The 16824-nt window shown below is 49.6% G+C and overlaps 1 protein-coding gene across 6 annotated transcripts in view; it reads right to left on the minus strand.

The window, feature by feature from the left end:
- PCMTD2 (protein-L-isoaspartate (D-aspartate) O-methyltransferase domain containing 2) overlaps positions 1–16824 on the minus strand; it is a 62142-nt gene that overhangs the window by 2950 nt on the left and 42368 nt on the right. For all 6 annotated transcript variants that reach the window (XM_054218039.1, XM_054218038.1, XM_054218042.1 and 3 more), the window contains 12 exons: positions 15176–15293; positions 13419–13588; positions 12729–13001; positions 12468–12584; positions 10772–10930; positions 9312–9424; positions 7859–8015; positions 5707–5815; positions 4776–4933; positions 2004–3507; positions 1399–1533; positions 547–755 (listed from right to left, as the gene is read on the minus strand). In XM_054218039.1, the coding sequence (XP_054074014.1) occupies positions 547–755; positions 1399–1533; positions 2004–3507; positions 4776–4933; positions 5707–5815; positions 7859–8015; positions 9312–9424; positions 10772–10930; positions 12468–12584; positions 12729–13001; positions 13419–13588; positions 15176–15293 (3222 nt within the window). The remainder of the gene's footprint in view (positions 1–546; positions 756–1398; positions 1534–2003; positions 3508–4775; positions 4934–5706; positions 5816–7858; positions 8016–9311; positions 9425–10771; positions 10931–12467; positions 12585–12728; positions 13002–13418; positions 13589–15175; positions 15294–16824) is intronic.

Below are 16824 nucleotides of genomic sequence, written 5' to 3' on the forward strand. Positions count from 1 at the left end.
TCTCACGCCGGAGGGGAGGAGGCAACAAAGGTGTGTAACAGGGCATGCCTCACGCATGGATTCCCATGTCTCAGCTGGACATCTGTAGCCAGAATATAGCACAAAGGGACAATCTATGGTTTAACAGCAGAGTTTTAGACTCCAGACTGAATCTGTGAAGTGACACGTGGTGGGGATCACCATGCCTACGTCCTGCTGCAGTCTCAACAGCACAAGCTATTGGCTGCTGCCAGAGACAGACGCCCTCAGCCAGGCGGACCTTTGGACAGACTCAATGAAGCTAACAGGCTTCTTCGAGAGGTGGCTGATGCCCTGTGCCTGTCAGTGTTTAAGAGCTGTATGGACAATGCCTTTAAAAATTTGCTTTAACTTTTGGTCAGCCCTGGAGCGGTCGGGCAGTTGGACTCCTGCACGCATCCCTTTGCTGGTTCTCATGGTGTACCATGAAACCAGCTCCTGGTATTTCCTATAAGCTGGTGGCATGTGATGGATGCCACCCAGAGCCATCCCCACGTCAGTCAGTGGTGGAGCAGCCTCCTTCCTTACCCTCACAACAGTCCTGCCACAATCGGAGGTCCACCGCGGGAATCTCTTCACAGCCGACCATGCCCTGTGGGTACGATGCCACCCGGAAGACATCTCTCTGGAGCTGCTGGATGTGGTCACTGTTGTCACAGATGACACGAGCAAGGGATGTCTGTCGGATCTGAGTCAGCTGCGCTGGCGTGAAGACTCCGGGATTCTCATACCAAAATCTGCAGTGGGTTGTAATCACAGCGTGACTCAGGAGTAGGAGAGGAGGACGGGGAGTGAAGCTGGGAGGAAGAGAAGAGTTCCCCTACGTCTGTGTGGCAGCACCCACACCCCTCAAAAGGAGCTTTTATTCTGGTGTCAGGCAAACACAGACTGCCCTTTTCCGAACCCATGAATCCCCATGAGCTGCTGGCCGGAGCTGCAAGGTGCCACCACCTGAAGGTAGAGGCCCTGGCAGGGGAATCCCGGGGCTCGCACAGCTCTGCTGTAGCAGGTTGGGACACGGGTGATCAATGTTCCTGCCCCAAGCGCATCAACAGGCAAAGACGTGTCTTATTCACACAAGCAGCAAATAGGAATTAGAAGGAAGGTCCTGCAGACAATTTCTAGCATTTTCGGGAGACATTGGGCACATCCTCAATGGTGCCCAGAGTCCTGCAGTGAAGTGAGAATCATTAAATCAGGAAAAGACACATTGACGGCAACTGTGGCAAGTCCTTCTGCCAATGCGCTGGACAGAGGAGACCCTTCCTCATATCGTAAGACAAGAAATAATAAAAAATTACAGGTTTTCATTCTCCCAGTAGGGAGCAAATCCTCCCAATCAGAATACTAAAGACGTTGGGTTGACTCCAATGATAATACCTATCTCCATCCCTCAGCCTTCTGAACTGCGTGGTTAACAGGCACATCAGTGTTGGTCCAACTCTGGTACCAGGAACAAGATCCTCCACCATCAGTGCTGGAAACAGGTCAATGTTTTTAGTAGTTCCATATAAACTGCAGGATAGAAGATAATAATAAAAAAAAAAACAACTTAAAAGACTACCGAAGAGAGGAGATAAAATAAGTCTGATAACATCATAGGAATTTGTATGGAAGGAACTCATCTGGACAATATTTATAATGGTCTTATCTAAAAGACAATGGGATAAAGGCCTGCCTTGGAAAGAGGCAGCCAGTGCAGATAGGATGCTGTTCAGTCTCACTGGAAAATAGCTCCAAGGCTCAATCTGCTCCCAAACTACACCACAGCGGTGCCTGATGACATTCCACTCAGAACCAGACTGATCACTTGGAGAGACCTCATTTGTCTTACCCCGTTCTTAAACCACAGCTATTACCCTTTCTTAACATCTGTGGGTAGCAATATCTGGGAAGGTTATTTGATGGGTGCCCTGGGAGGAGCAGAAACTTCTCACTGACTGATCTCCAGTCATTTTGATGCTTCCAAGTCCAAGCTACAGTACCTCCTGAGCTTTTCCCTGATCTCCAAGTTCTTTATCTCATTTCTGAGGTCCTCAAACTCCTGTGCAGACGAGAGGTTGCAGAAGACCCTGAAGTCGTTGTAAGGTGGGATGCCATGGTCTCGCCCTCTCTGGATGTTGATAGCGGCCAAGTCCAACGAGACAGAGTGTGCCATGGAGAAGAGTTTCTCTGTCAGCTCCATGTTGAGGAGTTCAGAGGGGATCCGCATTTTCCCAGGAACCCCAAACAGCCCACGGAGGAGGGGGTCGATCCCACCCTCCTGTGTGATCCTGAAAGGGGAGAAGAAGGCTTTGTGCAGGGGGATGTGGCCTTGGCGGATGGGCTGGAAGGTTTCATTCAGCCGATACAGGATGGGGTTGATCAAGGTGTGCCCAAAGCGGAAGGCAGCAGTGGCAAAGGCGTTGAGAATCCCCGCATTGATGTTGGGGTTGTAGCCTTTGTACTCACCCAGCATCTTCATCCCAGCTTCCCCAAGGACCTTGGGGAGCCACTGGGCATAGGTGATGTGCTGCATCTGGGCACCCACAATCTTCCGTGCCTCATGATACAGGAGGTCTCCATCCCAGTGGGGATTGAGGGCCGACAGCTCCGTGGCAATGCGGTTGTGCTCCCTGAACCAAAGCGTGTGCATGGCTGTGAGACCCAGCTGCTCGTTGGCACGGTGGTCTCCTGCCAGGAAGCACGGCACGGGGCTCTCGTTCTCATCTCTCATGCACTCAGTGGGTGGCCCTACAGCAAAGGGAAGGAGATGCTTCCCCGAGCTCGGCACAACTTGCCCTTGCTTCAGCAGCCCGTTTTGGCTGCTCAGATCCCGCAGCTCCTGCGACTCCTGCTCTGTGCTGCCGTAAACATTGGAGGCATCGATGTAAGATGTCAAGTGGTTGATCTGCTCCCTGGCATATACGGAGTTCATCAGCAGGGAGGTCATCCCGCTGCCGCACACGGGACTTGAGCGGACAAAGAACATGCAGCGCCCATTCCTCACACGGGGGTCGTTAGCAGGGACCATGACGGAGAAGCAAGGCGGGTCGTTGCTGCACACCTGGCTGCAGGGTGCTCCATCTGAGAAGCGGGACATGCTAATGGCTGCCACCGTCTGGTCCATGTCGTGGTCCAGAAACTGGCCCCACTGCATGAGCATGTGCGTGAATTGGTCATCGGGGGTGACGGTCTCAGTCCCGACCATGGCGGTGGAGACGAGGCGGGGTAGAGGAAGGGGCAGGTCCCTGGCATCTTCTGCCAAGGAAAATCCCCGGGGGAGGTTAAATCCGTTCTGGTAGGCGGGTTTGAGGAGCCTCTGGAAGGCTGTGAGAGACGCACCCCACATCGGGTGCTGGAGGTTGTTGCAAGACCCATCGTGGGTCCTGTACTTCTTGTGGAAGCAGATATTGGAGCAGTTTGGCGTGCGGCGGTGGGCAGAGCAGCCCGACAGGTTGGCAATCATGTTCAGGTAGTGAGGGGACACCAAGTCGTTGTAGCGATAGCCTGCCAAGGAAAAGGCAAAGCACCAGGTCAGACCACGGCCGCTGTAGTCACCCGGTTCCTACCACCCCGTTCAGGGCTCTGTGTGAAACCCACTGCCGGGACTGTCAGGGTGGACAAGGGAAGGCCAGGTGCCTGATTGTGGTGTTGCTATGTAATTTATGGAATAAATGACGCATGGCATCGCCAACAGGCCCACAGAGAAGAAAAGAAGGGGAAAAGAGTTTAGTACAAACTGCACAGAGGTGGAAACCAGAAATGTTGTGACTTGCAGACCAAACTGTGGGGATGGTCTTGGTCTCTTGGTCTCGGGTTTATTTTACATCTGGGTTATTACTGCCGCCTCGAGCACCATTGACCATCCAAACCCTACGTGACGAGCAGCAGGGAAACCGTGGGTGACTGCCAGGGCGACACGCCACGCGAAAGCGCTGAATAATGCCGCACTGTGCAGATGCTGACAGGGCAACGAGGAGGAGAGGCTGGCCGTCCGACCAGCCCAGGCGAGGCCGGCAGCCCGGAGAGAGACTCCTCGCAGCCTGGAATACATCCAGGCAGGCAAAAATATTCACGGGCCCCAAATGTACATGCCTGCTACACGATGACTCACACGTATAGGTGGAAACACGGAGTGCACAGGAATGTCTGTCGTATATAAAGGAAATCTCAGCTAGCAAGCTTTGGAGTCCAGCTGCTGGATGCTTGGACCTCACTAGGTGGTTTTGGTGTTGCGTTGCTTTGTTGCTTGCTATCCTGCCTCGATAAAAGGAAGCTGAGTGCCTGGAACCCGTGTGAGTTTGTAGCTAAGAGGTCAAAGTAGCACAAAGACAGAGGAGAAAGTCAGGAGTGATATTCCCTTTCCCCTGTTACAGCACCCAAATACTCCAGAGTTTTCAGTATTATTCCCATTGCCAATTGGAGGGCAGGAAGCATCCCTGACCACGATGCTGAGGGACTGAACCCCAGATCCACAAAGGTACCCCTTTGTGAGTTAGATGGTTAAATATTTTTAAAGATTAGGGCTTTCATAGCCAGTCAAGTAATCTTTAGCAAAACGGGGAACCGAACCACTTTGCTGAGTACCGCGTAACCTCAGGCCCAGCCCTCAGGCTGGTATGAAACCCATGAGATGGAAGAGAGCATTGCAACCCAGACAGCACGTTTCTAGACATACCCAAAACTGCGCTTTTTAAACTTCCTGGATATTTACACATGGTGTTTTAATTTGATCCTACGCACAAAGTTAAGAAGGGGAATGGAATCTCTCCTACCTGTGACATTCATATCCACGATCAGACCCTGTTGCACGTGTTCCTGAATCAGCTGCAAGGTCCTTTCAAAGATCTCACCCGCCCTGGCTGTTTCAAGGGTGTAGGGGTCCCGGGGGTAACGGAAAAGGGCCAGCAAGTCATTGGGCGTCTTGGGGCGTCTGTTTCAAGGAGTTAGAAGTGATGCAGGAACGTTAACATAAATCGACTCTGTTCAGGGCAACGAGACTCTACAGGCAGCGAGAGCCAGGCTCTGAGCCTGGTCTGGTCCTCGACCCCCAAAACCAGAGCATAAGACCAACGGGGCTTGCCGGCATATCGCAGATGGTTAAAGAAAGGGTATTCTTCCTCAGGAAAACACACGTATTTAATTTCCTCAGCATCTCTGTTTTCTTCTGCTATAGTAAGTTATTTTTCACTTTTCAACAGCTGAAACCCAGAGGTTTTAGGCTTAATACAAACTGTCTTCCTTTTCAATAAAAACATATATTGGGGTGGAAGAGGGGGGAATTACCATTCACTCGGGAAGTCATTTTTCATCGAGGAAATGATTAGAATTATTATATTATTATTTCTGTTCACCCTACACAAAGTCAGTTGCATTTACAAAACGACTACGCTGATTGTTTTCTTTTCTATGCGCTGTCTCTGGAGCCAGCTCCAGCTGACAAAACGTACGTTGCAGATACAAGCGACATAAGAGGCGATATCTGTGTATCGGATTTCTCCAGAATCCCAAATGCCTGTTATGAAGCTCTATCACACCCTCACATCTACGTGGTGCAGCTTCAACCTCCGATACCCCAAACAATACTGTAGCTTTCATTTGCGGATTGTCAACGATAAAATGAGACGTGAGAAAGCTTTGTTGTCTCTTTTTTTTTTAATCCCTTTTCTGCTTCAAGTCTCAGGTCACAGCGTTTCACGCACTTACTTGCTAAACAGCTCAGTGCGCGTTGAATTGATGGCGTGGTCCACGCTGCTGATGGCTTCCCGTATTGACGTGGCTACAAACGTGTCACCGCTCCGACCCACATCCGTGGCTTTCCAAAGCAGAAAGAAAGAACAAAAAAATTATAAATTTACTTTGATATTAAATTGCCTTCCAAGCTCAAAAGCATCTGTGTACAAGCCTACGAGTAACTCCACGGCAGCTCAAACTCCGTTTCCATTTGCAACACAAACATCAGTGATTTATTTTATTTTTTTTTAAAATAGATAATTCTGAAGAAGAAATCAGCCGCCTGAAAAAGAAGGTGACGTTTTCCGGAGATGGCTATGGCATACATATTCAGAGTTTGCTCCTGTACAGCTTTGCAAATAAATGCCTGCTTTGGTTGGTGGTTAAACTGGAAAAAGAAGATGTAAAAAATCACAGCGGGTTAACCCAAAACAATGTATTTACTTCCCACGAAAGAAACTTTGAAAATTCATGACATTGATTTGAACTTATTGCTCATACAATAATTTTCCATTTGTGGAACACTTCTAATTCAGTTCAACTTTAGCATTAGCACATCAGATACATCGTTTTAAAACAAAAAAGAAAGCTTCTGTTTGAATATCTTCAGAAGGAAACACACAAATTCTTAAAAATTGCTACAGAATGCATTTTTTTAAGCCAGGGCCTTTGTCCCAGCTGAACAAACCAGCTCCCGTATGGCTACCGGCGTTTGCAATAGCCAGCTGGAAAATGAGCTACCAATCAAGAATAAATCACAGAAATTACCTTAGGAATAATTTCAAACAACGAAGAAATTTCAATTATTCTCAGCTCCTCGCATACAATTCCTGTACAAAAAAATGATTCTAAATTCACCTAACAAGCTACTCGCTATTCATGCTGGTTATTCCTGCGTGCTTGAGGAATAGCCCTCCACTTAAATTTTTAACCTTATTGCTTGCCTTTGATTTTTTTCCCGTGTTGGTTCGTCCTTACCCTCTAAGAAGGACAATTTCCACTCTCGACCTCTGGTTTGAGTAGAAGAGGAGCGCTACGCCTCTGCATTCATCACAGCTCCCCTAACGCACGGAGCGGTAGCTTGAAATCGAGCGACTCATTTCCCACCCCAAGGGACCCGGCGAACATTTAAAACCCCGTATTTGCAGCGACAACGTTGTTCTCCTCCTCCCTCCCCCGGCGTGCGAGGGTACAGTCAGACGGTGACTTGTGAGCGTGTTGGCACATCTTAATAAGTTTCTCCCTCCCAGCAGAGGCAGTAACTACACGCATGCCGACAGCTTGGCATGCAGGAGGTGGTTTAAGACACCACCTTTGGCTTTACAGGGAGAAACTCAAGAAGAGCGTGGCCAGCAGGTGGAGGGAGGTCATCCTCCCCCTCTGCCCTGCCCTGGGGAGGCCACGTCTGGAGCACTGGGCCCAGTTCTGGGCTCCCCGGTTCCAGAAGGACAGGGAACTGCTGGAGAGGGGACAGCAAAGGGCTGCCAAGATGGTGAGGGGACTGGAACACCTCTCTTATGAAGAAAGGCTGAGAGATTTGGGTCTCTTCAATCTGGAAAAAAGACGGCTGAGGAGGGATCTTATCAACACTTATAAATACTGAAAGGGGGGGTGTCAGGAGGATGGGGCCAGGCTCTTCTCAGTGGCGCCCGGCGACAGGACAAGAGGTAACGGGCACAAACTTGAGCATGGGAAGTTCCATCTCAACATGAGGAGGAACTTTTTCCTTTGAGGGTGGCAGAGCCCTGACACAGGCTGCCCCGAGAGGTGGTGGAGTCTCCGTCTCTGGAGACGTCCCAACCCCGCCTGGACGCGTTCCTGTGCCACCTGCTCTGGGTGACCCTGCTCTGGCAGGGGGTTGGAGGAGATGATCTCCAGAGGTCCCTTCCGACCCTGTGATTCTATGATTCTATGAAACTGCAGCTCAGCTGAGAGAACAGCAAGGACCAGTTGGGAGGTGCATGGGCTACACAACTCATCAACGCCCGTGAGGGACCAGGCTGCAAAGAAGCTAAAGAAATAAGACAGTTGTCCGTTCCAAGTGTAGGCATCATCACAGCTATAGGCCCTCCTTACAGGAGAGCAGGAAGGAGACTCAGGAGGAGCACAGGAGATGATACCCTACCGGTGATGGTGAGCTGCATAGCGCTGGAGGTGAAGCCAAAAGGGTTTCTTGCTATGCACTCGTATCTGCCCTGGTCAGCCACGCCGAGGTCTTGAATGGAGAGGGTCCCGTCTTGGCTTATGTGGAACTTGCCACTCTCTGTGATCTGGATACCCTCCTGTTGCACCATCAAAAGACAGAAAACGCGTCAGGGTACGGAAAGCTTCCCACCATCCCAGCCTTCAGCCTGTTCAGCAAACCCGCAGGCAGATGCGATGAACTAATGTGGCCACCAGATGTTAGCATTGCTCTTTCCAGAGAAACCAGAAAGGCATCCGAGGACATCTGCTCCTGCCCGAACCCCCTGCGAGGAGGTCCTTGGCTCAGCTCCTTCACCCTGGTCCACCTCCAGGCACTCACTGCGGGGCACAGACACCCCACGCCTTTCTCCGAACTTCTTACAGATGGGCTGGCTGGAGCGCGCCCTGTGCCCTGATGTTGTCATAGAAGTTTCATGGCACATAAAAAAGGCTAAATGTCTTCAGTTTTGGGACAACCTGAAACCAACAGAGTTTTGTTGGCCTTGAACTGCAGGTACCAGCTTTTGCTGGCTCTGGGCAGGATCGTGATCAAAGTGCTGCGAGCAGCAGCACGCTCAAACCCGACCTCTCAATTCGGCTGGTGGCAGAAGTGGCTTCAGGTTTCACTTTTTTATTCTCCTGTTCCTTAACATCTTCCTGCTGCCCTGCCCCCATCTAATGTTTACTGTGCTGCCCTCCCAGGCTCTTTTCTTCTGCTCCAGATGTTGGTTGGAGCCCAAGGCAAGCTGCAAGGTCACCTCCCACGAGACCCTCTGCGGGGTAACTGAGGCTCCAGCATTTTCCCCCAATTTGTTCTGTGCCTGACCGTGCTCGCAGGCAGGGCAGGTCCCAGGGAAGGTCCCAGGTATTGTACTACGGCACAGCAGGAAAACGTCTAAAGAGCTTCATCTAATGAATTCTTGAAAAGAGCAGTGAGGCTGCAGATCATGGCCTTGCCCCATCAAAGCTGGAGCCAACCATCATCCTCCAGTTCCACATATGGGAATGCTGGAAATAAGGACCAACTACTCAGGAAAAAAAAAAAAAATTTACATTTTTTTCCAGGAATAGTCAATCAAGCGTTTCTAATATCCTGGACAGCCACTGGCTTCAAGTTACTCGTTTGGAAGAAAGAACAAGAAAAAACAGGAATGTGCATTGCAAGGCTTCGAGCCTGAGAAAGTGCAACATTCTTTCAGATCATTAAAAAACCCAAATCAGTGGAAATGTTGGTCCTTAAATTTTCATCAAACACAACTTCTTCCATGTGTATTGCATGAAGGGATTTAACTAGTTGAGCCGGGAGAGGTGTTTAACGCAAGAGTTGTCTAAAGCCCCCAGGGAGGAGCCATCCTGCTTCCCGGTGACGGTTGAGTACTCGATTCACCTCTTACCTTGACCCAGGTTATGGTGGGCCGCGGATCTCCTTGGGCAGCGCAGGTAATCGCGACGTCCTGGCCTGTCTCTGCCACCACGTCTTGGGGGGGATGAAGGAACACGGGTATCACTGTGCAACACGGGGAGGGGGGGAAAGTCACAAGTGCAAGAAATGCATCAAGGAAAAGAGAGAAATCGGCGTGCAAAACATCTCAGCACGGGGACACCAGAGCTGCTGGGGCTCCTCCTGCCGCTGCAAGGGCTCTTCAAAGGGTGTCAAGTTCACCCGTGCTCTCTGTCTCTCCACCAAGTCCTCTGTAATTTACGGTCATTATTTTCTGCTCCTGTGTGTCCCTACTTGGGGCAATCACATAGGAATGTGCTGGGTTCTCTGTCATTTAAAATCTTTAATTCAAAGGCTTTCTAGAAAAGATGCTGTAGCTGAAACAGGGATCGTGAACCGATCCAGCAGGAGGCTCTCCGGCAAGCGTTAGTCAGGTTACCTGAAATAACTATATTGATCCTGCTGTGAAAGATTCAACTAAACTATTCTGTGAATTCTGTGCTTGAAGCATCACTAATTTTGCGTTTCTAGCTAGTTTCCTTCCCTCCAGTTTACCGCTAGTAAAACTCAGCCATGTTTGCGAACGAGCAGGGACGTTTGCTTGTTCAGAACGATTATTTATATGGAAGCGAAAAAGAAAATTAAAATATGAAAGCATTCCTGTGTAACTTGTATTTTACAGAGGCTTGACTTTAGAATACCCAAATTTAGGTTGAACCTATGACCTGGTAGCTAATGTTTAAGACAAATGTATCCAGAGCCAGAGTTAAATCTTCCTGAGAAGGAAACGTTTTGTTTTGCAGAATATTTCCTTTAAAAAAGAACGTTACAATTCATTCTGTAGGAAAGCCAAAATTTAAAAATAGCAAAAGCAAGATTACTAAGAATTTAGTACAATTTTTTGTAAACCCTCTGACAAAAATCCTTTTCTTCTCCTTTACCGAACTAATTTTCTTAATAACAACTCCCAAACTCATTAAAGGGCCGCATTTTTCACTCAAACTGGCCAGGTATCAGGGCTCACCTGATGGGCTTTAAAGGCCGTTTCTGATCACAGAAGCCCAGGTGCTTATCCGTGCAGATGCCAACCGATACCATCCCCTTCTCTGGCCACACCAGAGGAGTTTCCCTCCCATGGTTATACTTTTTCCAGACTACCAGATACGTTTCCACGGAAAACTGAAGCGGCTTCTTCCAATTTACAAATCTTGGCACTCTGGAAACCTCTTTAAAGTTTCACACCAACTGATGGAGCTCTCGTGGCTTGACGTCTTCTCCCAGGGAAATGCAAAAGCCCATCCCATAGGAACCAGGGCGAGTCCCTGCCTTGTCAGACAGTCTGTTATTTACCGTAACGTTAAATTAATGACACACATTCGCCAGCCCTAATTCCCCACAGCCTCACCAGCGTACCTCGTGGGGTCACCGACAGCTGTACCGGCAGGGTCCTCACTCCGATGGCGCTGATGGCATGGCATTCGTACTGGCCTTGGTCATGCAAAGCAACCCTCATCACCCGCAGGGTACCCGTGGAGAGGACGCTGTGCCTCCGGTCATTCGGCAGTGGCCCACCTGGTCAAACAAGCAGCGTGATTTGTTAATTGTCAGTGAGATTTCTCTTCCCGTCCCTGGAGGTATCTGTGAGAGTTCAAAATTTCATTTCCTTCCCAACATGACATCAGCCACCCTGAAATACCATCTTCGTCTTGCTAAGTGAGGAACAGGACAGATGCTGCTCTTCCCACACCCAGCATCATGACTGAGTTGTCTAAGTAACTGGAAAGGAGCTGGTACCCTTTTTCTTTCCTCGTAAGCCTTTTCTTAGTGCAAATCGCAGATTTACTGACACCTGATGGAGAGAGAATCTGTGTTCAATTACCCAAACATCTAGCATTGTCTTTTTTAATTTGGTATTTCCATTTCCTTTGGTTTGGAAACTGCGTTGTTTCAATATTTCCTCTATTTAAGGAGAAAAGTTCAAAATTAAACTGCTTTACCAAACCCAAACAAAATTATTAGAACTTCTCCGTTTAGTGATCTTTTTTTTTTTTTTAATATTCCATTTTTCCTCCAAATAAGGGCTCTATTTATTCATCCCAAATACCAAAAGGAATCTGAGTCCTCCCCACACTGTCAAAAGTGGCTTTGAGAATGAGCCATGCTCCATCACTTCTCCTCTTGTCCTGCTCTTAGCATGCCCTCTGTGGAAGCACTGAAAGCCTGGTTGATCTTTGGATTGCTGCGGGACCCAGCAAACCTGGTTACAAAGCAGTTATTAACCTTACTTCTTGTCACTGTGCTCTTTCCACATCTCTAAGAGATACTTTCTGTAATCTGGGCAGCGGAGGCAAACAGGTTAAAGGAGATGGAGAACACGCTGGTGGAGGAGAATTTCAGCTGGACCTTCTTAACTCCGTGTCAGGGCTATTGCTGTGGAAGCTGGAAAACAATAGCCATGAATTCTCCGCAGCACTAAACCATTAATTATGGCTTGTGAAGCATAAGGAAAAGCTGGAGGGCCAAGCGTTATTGGCTTCTGTCCCAGAAAGTGCTGGATGGGATCAGTCCGGTGAAGCCAGCGCTAACAATCATCCGAGACTTTAAAAGTTCACCACCACCTGTTGGCCCAAAGTGGTTTTTCCTAAGCTAAAAGGAACCTCAGAGGTGTGTCAGCGGTGAACGGAGCTCTCCCGCAACGCGCTCCCCAAGAGCAGCAAATCAATGACAATGACGGAGAGCTGGTACATGGCCATACCCACTGCCTTGGGAGTGTCCAGACCCTGCCTTTTCAAAGGAGGTAGGAAGCCACTGCAGGAGGAAGCTTGAGGCTTTCCGTGGGTTTCATGCTGATGAAAAACAGCACACTCCTTCCTTCTGACATGATGACTTAGTGTGTTAAAGACCTAAGAGGCTCCTTCCTCAGTGCTTAGCATCATCCTTGGTGATCTACGACATACCTCCTAGTGTGACTAGGTCTGTGCTGACCACCATCTGTCCTGTGCCACCACTGCAAGTCATCGCCCTGGACCAGCAGCTTGTCTGTCCTCACCCGCACCCCGTGGATGGTAGCACAGAAAAGAAAGAAAGCCTGAGTCAAGTGAGGCCATACCTGCCCTCGTCCAGGCAATGATGGGTGGAGGGTGACCCTCAGCAGAGCAGGGGAAATCCACACTTTGTCCCTCAGTCACTGTCTGATCAGTGGGGATGAGGAGAAACCTGGGAGAATCTGGAGGGGAAAGCAATGACTGAGCAGCAGCAAAGACCCAGGCAACAAGCTCAGGTTAATTCTTAGTTCATGGGGGCAGAACCAGCCACAGGGCTTAAATACAGCACTTTATCCCAGAAATTTCATCAGCCTGAGACTCCTCACCTTGCACTATGATCCTTGCTGTCGCCTGGATGGATCCCTCGGTGTTGCTGGCATTGCAGTTGTACTGTCCTTGGTCCGAGAAGGTGACGTTCTGAATGAAGAGTCCTCCAGAGCTGGTGATAGTGAAACGGGAATCCTGCGGTAAAGGAGAGCCTGTGCCAAGGGTCCAACTGATGCGAGGGTGGGGGTGCCCAGAGACCCCACACTCCAAGGTGACGCTTTCCCCAATCAGCACTTCAGTGTTCTGCGGCTGGATCACAAAAGTGGGCTTGGCTGCAAGGAAACAAGTGCTTCAGAAACCAGAAGCCCTACTGCCTCCTCAGCTGTGGGCAGAAATTGCTTGGACTCCTCATGCAGCCCAGCTAGCGGCCACCCGGCTCTCCCCTGACCTCCAAATCCTTCACGTGAGAACTCCCCCAGTGCTGCTACTTCCTACCACGTCCCCAAGCTGGTCACTTAGTGCTGGAGCACCCCCAGCACCTGTGTCCCCTTCACCCTTGATACCTCTGTCACGCAGAATTCATCCCAGCCTCCAAACTCTCTCCCCAGCCCCAAATTACCTTCAATCTCTAAACCCCCAGTTTCCCACTCCCATGAAGGAACCCCCTAAAGCTCAGACCACACTACACCGTTAGCCACTCTCTTCCCAACCCGAGATGCGCCTACAAGAGGTGCACAAGACTCAATTACATGGCGTGCCAAAATAGCGCAGAACGACTTCTTGTGTCTTGACCTCCCCAGCTATGTTCTTGGCCATGCACTGGTAGACGCCTTTGTCCGACTCCTTGGTATTCTGGATCATCAAGGTACCGTCTTGCAACAGGTTCAGGCGACTGTCATCTTTCATGTCAATCTCGTTACTGAAAAACAACCACAAACAAGCAAAATACAAAAGGAGTAAAGACTGGTGGTGGTCTTCCCCCGCGCTGCTGGGGGAGCGGTGGGGCTTTGCGTGCATTGCAGTAGGTTGGTGTTCCTTGGAGCTATTCTGAGACTTCATGAAATTTATAGCAAGAGTTATGATTTACAGCACTGAGCTCCGGCTCCAGCTCCGGTTTACTCCCTGGGTGAGCTACTTTTCCTCTCACCACTAATGACATAAAACATTTACAGCCCATCGGGACAGCATACTGTTCCCATGCAATAGCATCATTGCCATTGTCAGGGCATCTAGGCCCAGAAAGCTTGTTCTCATTATTTACTAAGTGCAAATATAATAATGAATTAATATTGTTATTGTGTGCAGACGTTTCTATTCGAAAGGGCTCAAAGGCCTCAGGGGGGCAAAAAGCTCTGAGTAAGTCACTGTGGGACCCCAACACAGCTTGGACTCCAACCCAACCCGAGAGCTGTGAAATATCTTCTTTCTTTCTACAATGACCTGCGACTCCTGGATCCCCGCCCGCGGCAGAAGGTCCCACTGCTGCATCCCATTTGTCCCAGCACGAAGGAATCTTGGATGGCTGCAGATGATTGAAGAGGGAGAAGGGACCTCTCTCCCCCTAGGACAAAGGCTGAATCCACTATGCAAACTAATATGCTTGCTGGGCATTTATTTAATTCCCCTGATGTCTCCTCACTCTAGTTATATCTCGTTTGTGGAACATTTATTATCATTACCCCTCTTACAATGCTATTTTTGGGAGCCTGCCAGCATTTCCCTAACAAAACCTTCCTTCCAGGGGACTTAACTCAGCCATAAACTTTTGCTCTGTGCTGAAACTCTGCCTGGTGGGGAGTTAGCTGAAGAAGCATACATCGATCATTTTTATTAATAACTGAGCCCTATTCAGGCTCCCACAGACAAGAAGCTCGTAAAGCAGCAAAGTTACTTCACTTCCACAGTGGGCAACTGCTTGAGCACAGAATATTTTATTGTGCAGCATTTCCCAGAAACAATTTAGCATCTAGCGTAGCCATGTATTTTGTCAGCGTTGCTGTATAGAATGATAATCCATACGCTGCTTTGCAAGGTCTGTCTTTCAGCGGAGCACAGTGATTTTTCCCTTTGAAAAAAAGCCATTCTCCCGGCCTGCTAGGCCTTCAGTGAGAAAAACCTAGAGACTAGCAGCATTTCAGCAGTTAATAAATGGCAAGCGCGGTGGCTTAGAGCAACACGAAATACTAATTTTATTATTATTTTTTTTTTCTGATCAAAAGACAATTGCTTTCAGCCTGCAGAGCATGTTTCTGGGGAAGTTATAAGCTCTTGGAATCCATTACAAATGCAGACGAAACATTTCGAATGCAGATGAAAACGCCACTTGGATTATGTGGTCACCAGAGAATGGTATTAAAAGGAAGGTAAATACAATCCATGGAATATCCATTTCTTTTTTTTTTTTTTTTTACGTTGCGTGAAACAGCTTTTGTAATTACAGGCAGTCACTGAGGAGCTCGGTGCTTGAAAACCTTTGCCACCCCAGGGCTCATTGTGCGCGACTTACTTGTTGTGCAGCCAAATAATTGCAGGCTTTGGGTTGCCTTCTGCCCTGCAGGTGAAATAAACTGTGTTTCCCAAGAGGACGTCGACGTCGTGGGGTTCGGAGGTTATGCGAGGTCTCTCTGCAAAAGACCGTTTTAACACAACCCAGTCTAGAGCGGCACAAAACCACTTACAGCCCAACCGGAGCTTCGTGGGCAACGCAACCCCCGTCCTGCAGCCCCCGAGCAAGCAGGCACCAACGGAGCCCTCAGCACAATGGCACCCACTCTGAGCCACACAAGATTTCTCACCACCATCAGCAAAAATGACATCAGGGAGGGAAGAGCATCATTCATCTGAGCCCGCTAAAAGCCCTGGAGAATTGAAGAGGCTGTTCCTACTGCCAGTGCTGCCCCTCTGCTCCGCCCTGGTGAGACCCCACCTGGAGTGCCGTGTCCAGCTCTGGAGTCCCCAGCACAAGGACATGGACCTGTTGGAACGGGTCCAGAGGAGGGACATGAAGATGATCACGGGGCTGGAGCCCCTGTGCTATGAAGACAGGATGAGATAGTTGGGGGGGTTCAGCCTGGAGAAGAGAAGGCTCCGGGGAGACCTTAGAGCCCCTTCCAGTCCCTAAAGGGGCTCCAGGAAAGCTGGGGAGGGACTCTGGATCAGGGAGGGGAGCCATAGGATGAGGGGGTATGGTTTTAAACTGAAAGAGCAGAAATTCAGATTAGATATCAGGAAGAAATTCTTTGCTGTGAGGGTGGTGAGCCCCTGGCCCAGGTTGCCCAGAGAAGCTGTGGCTGCCCCATCCCTGGAGGGGTTCAAGGCCAGGTTGGACGGGGCTTGGAGCAACCTGGGCTGGTGGGAGGTGTCCCTGCCCAGGGCAGGGGGTGGCACTGGGATGATCTTTAAGCTCCCTTCGACCCAAACCATTCTGTGATTCTGTGTCGGGCAGTGGATCAGCTCCCCGCTCAGCCCCAGGCAGCACTGGGACAAAACAGACCTGGCTGTGCGCTGGCTCACTAGAGCTGCCCCAAGACTTGATCCCTGGCTCCCCCAAAACAAGCGAAGAAGTCAGTGGCATCCTCACTCGGGTTGTTTTTCTGCCCCTGGCCGCCTGCGGCTCTCAGCAACTGCCTTCTCCATCTGAACACAGCGCCAGCTCTCTGCAAATCACACCATTTCTCTTTCGGCAGGATTTCATTCATTATGTCCCTAATTCATCAGCTGATCCCTATTCAGCCAAGCCTTTCACTACGTGCTTCACTTTTAAGATGTACTCAAGCACTAAACAAGTTAAACATTTAAAGGATGTGTGAAAATGGGAAGGAATTTATGTACGTGATCTGGAGCGCTTGATCTTGGTTCTGCAGAATACTTACCCGTCTAACAATCTGTACGCTCACCAGTAATCCAGTAAAACCAGCTGGATTATTCATAAGACTAAATGAGGACCTGCCACTTTCTCCAGTGGAGGGTCTGTGCCCTTACTCCTTAGATCTCAAGTTAACGGCTTGGCAACTTGTCCCCAGTGGCAACGCCAGTGCGGGACCAAACCCACCACAGCCCCGTGGTACAAAACGCTGATCCAGCGCAGATTTGCTCCGCTGTCCCACATCTGCTAAAATGCGGTGGGTTAACTCGATGCCAGCAGGCCTCGTACCG

Source organism: Rissa tridactyla, chromosome 12 (assembly GCF_028500815.1).
Source record: "Rissa tridactyla isolate bRisTri1 chromosome 12, bRisTri1.patW.cur.20221130, whole genome shotgun sequence".
In the NCBI taxonomy this organism is placed as follows: domain Eukaryota; kingdom Metazoa; phylum Chordata; class Aves; order Charadriiformes; family Laridae; genus Rissa; species Rissa tridactyla.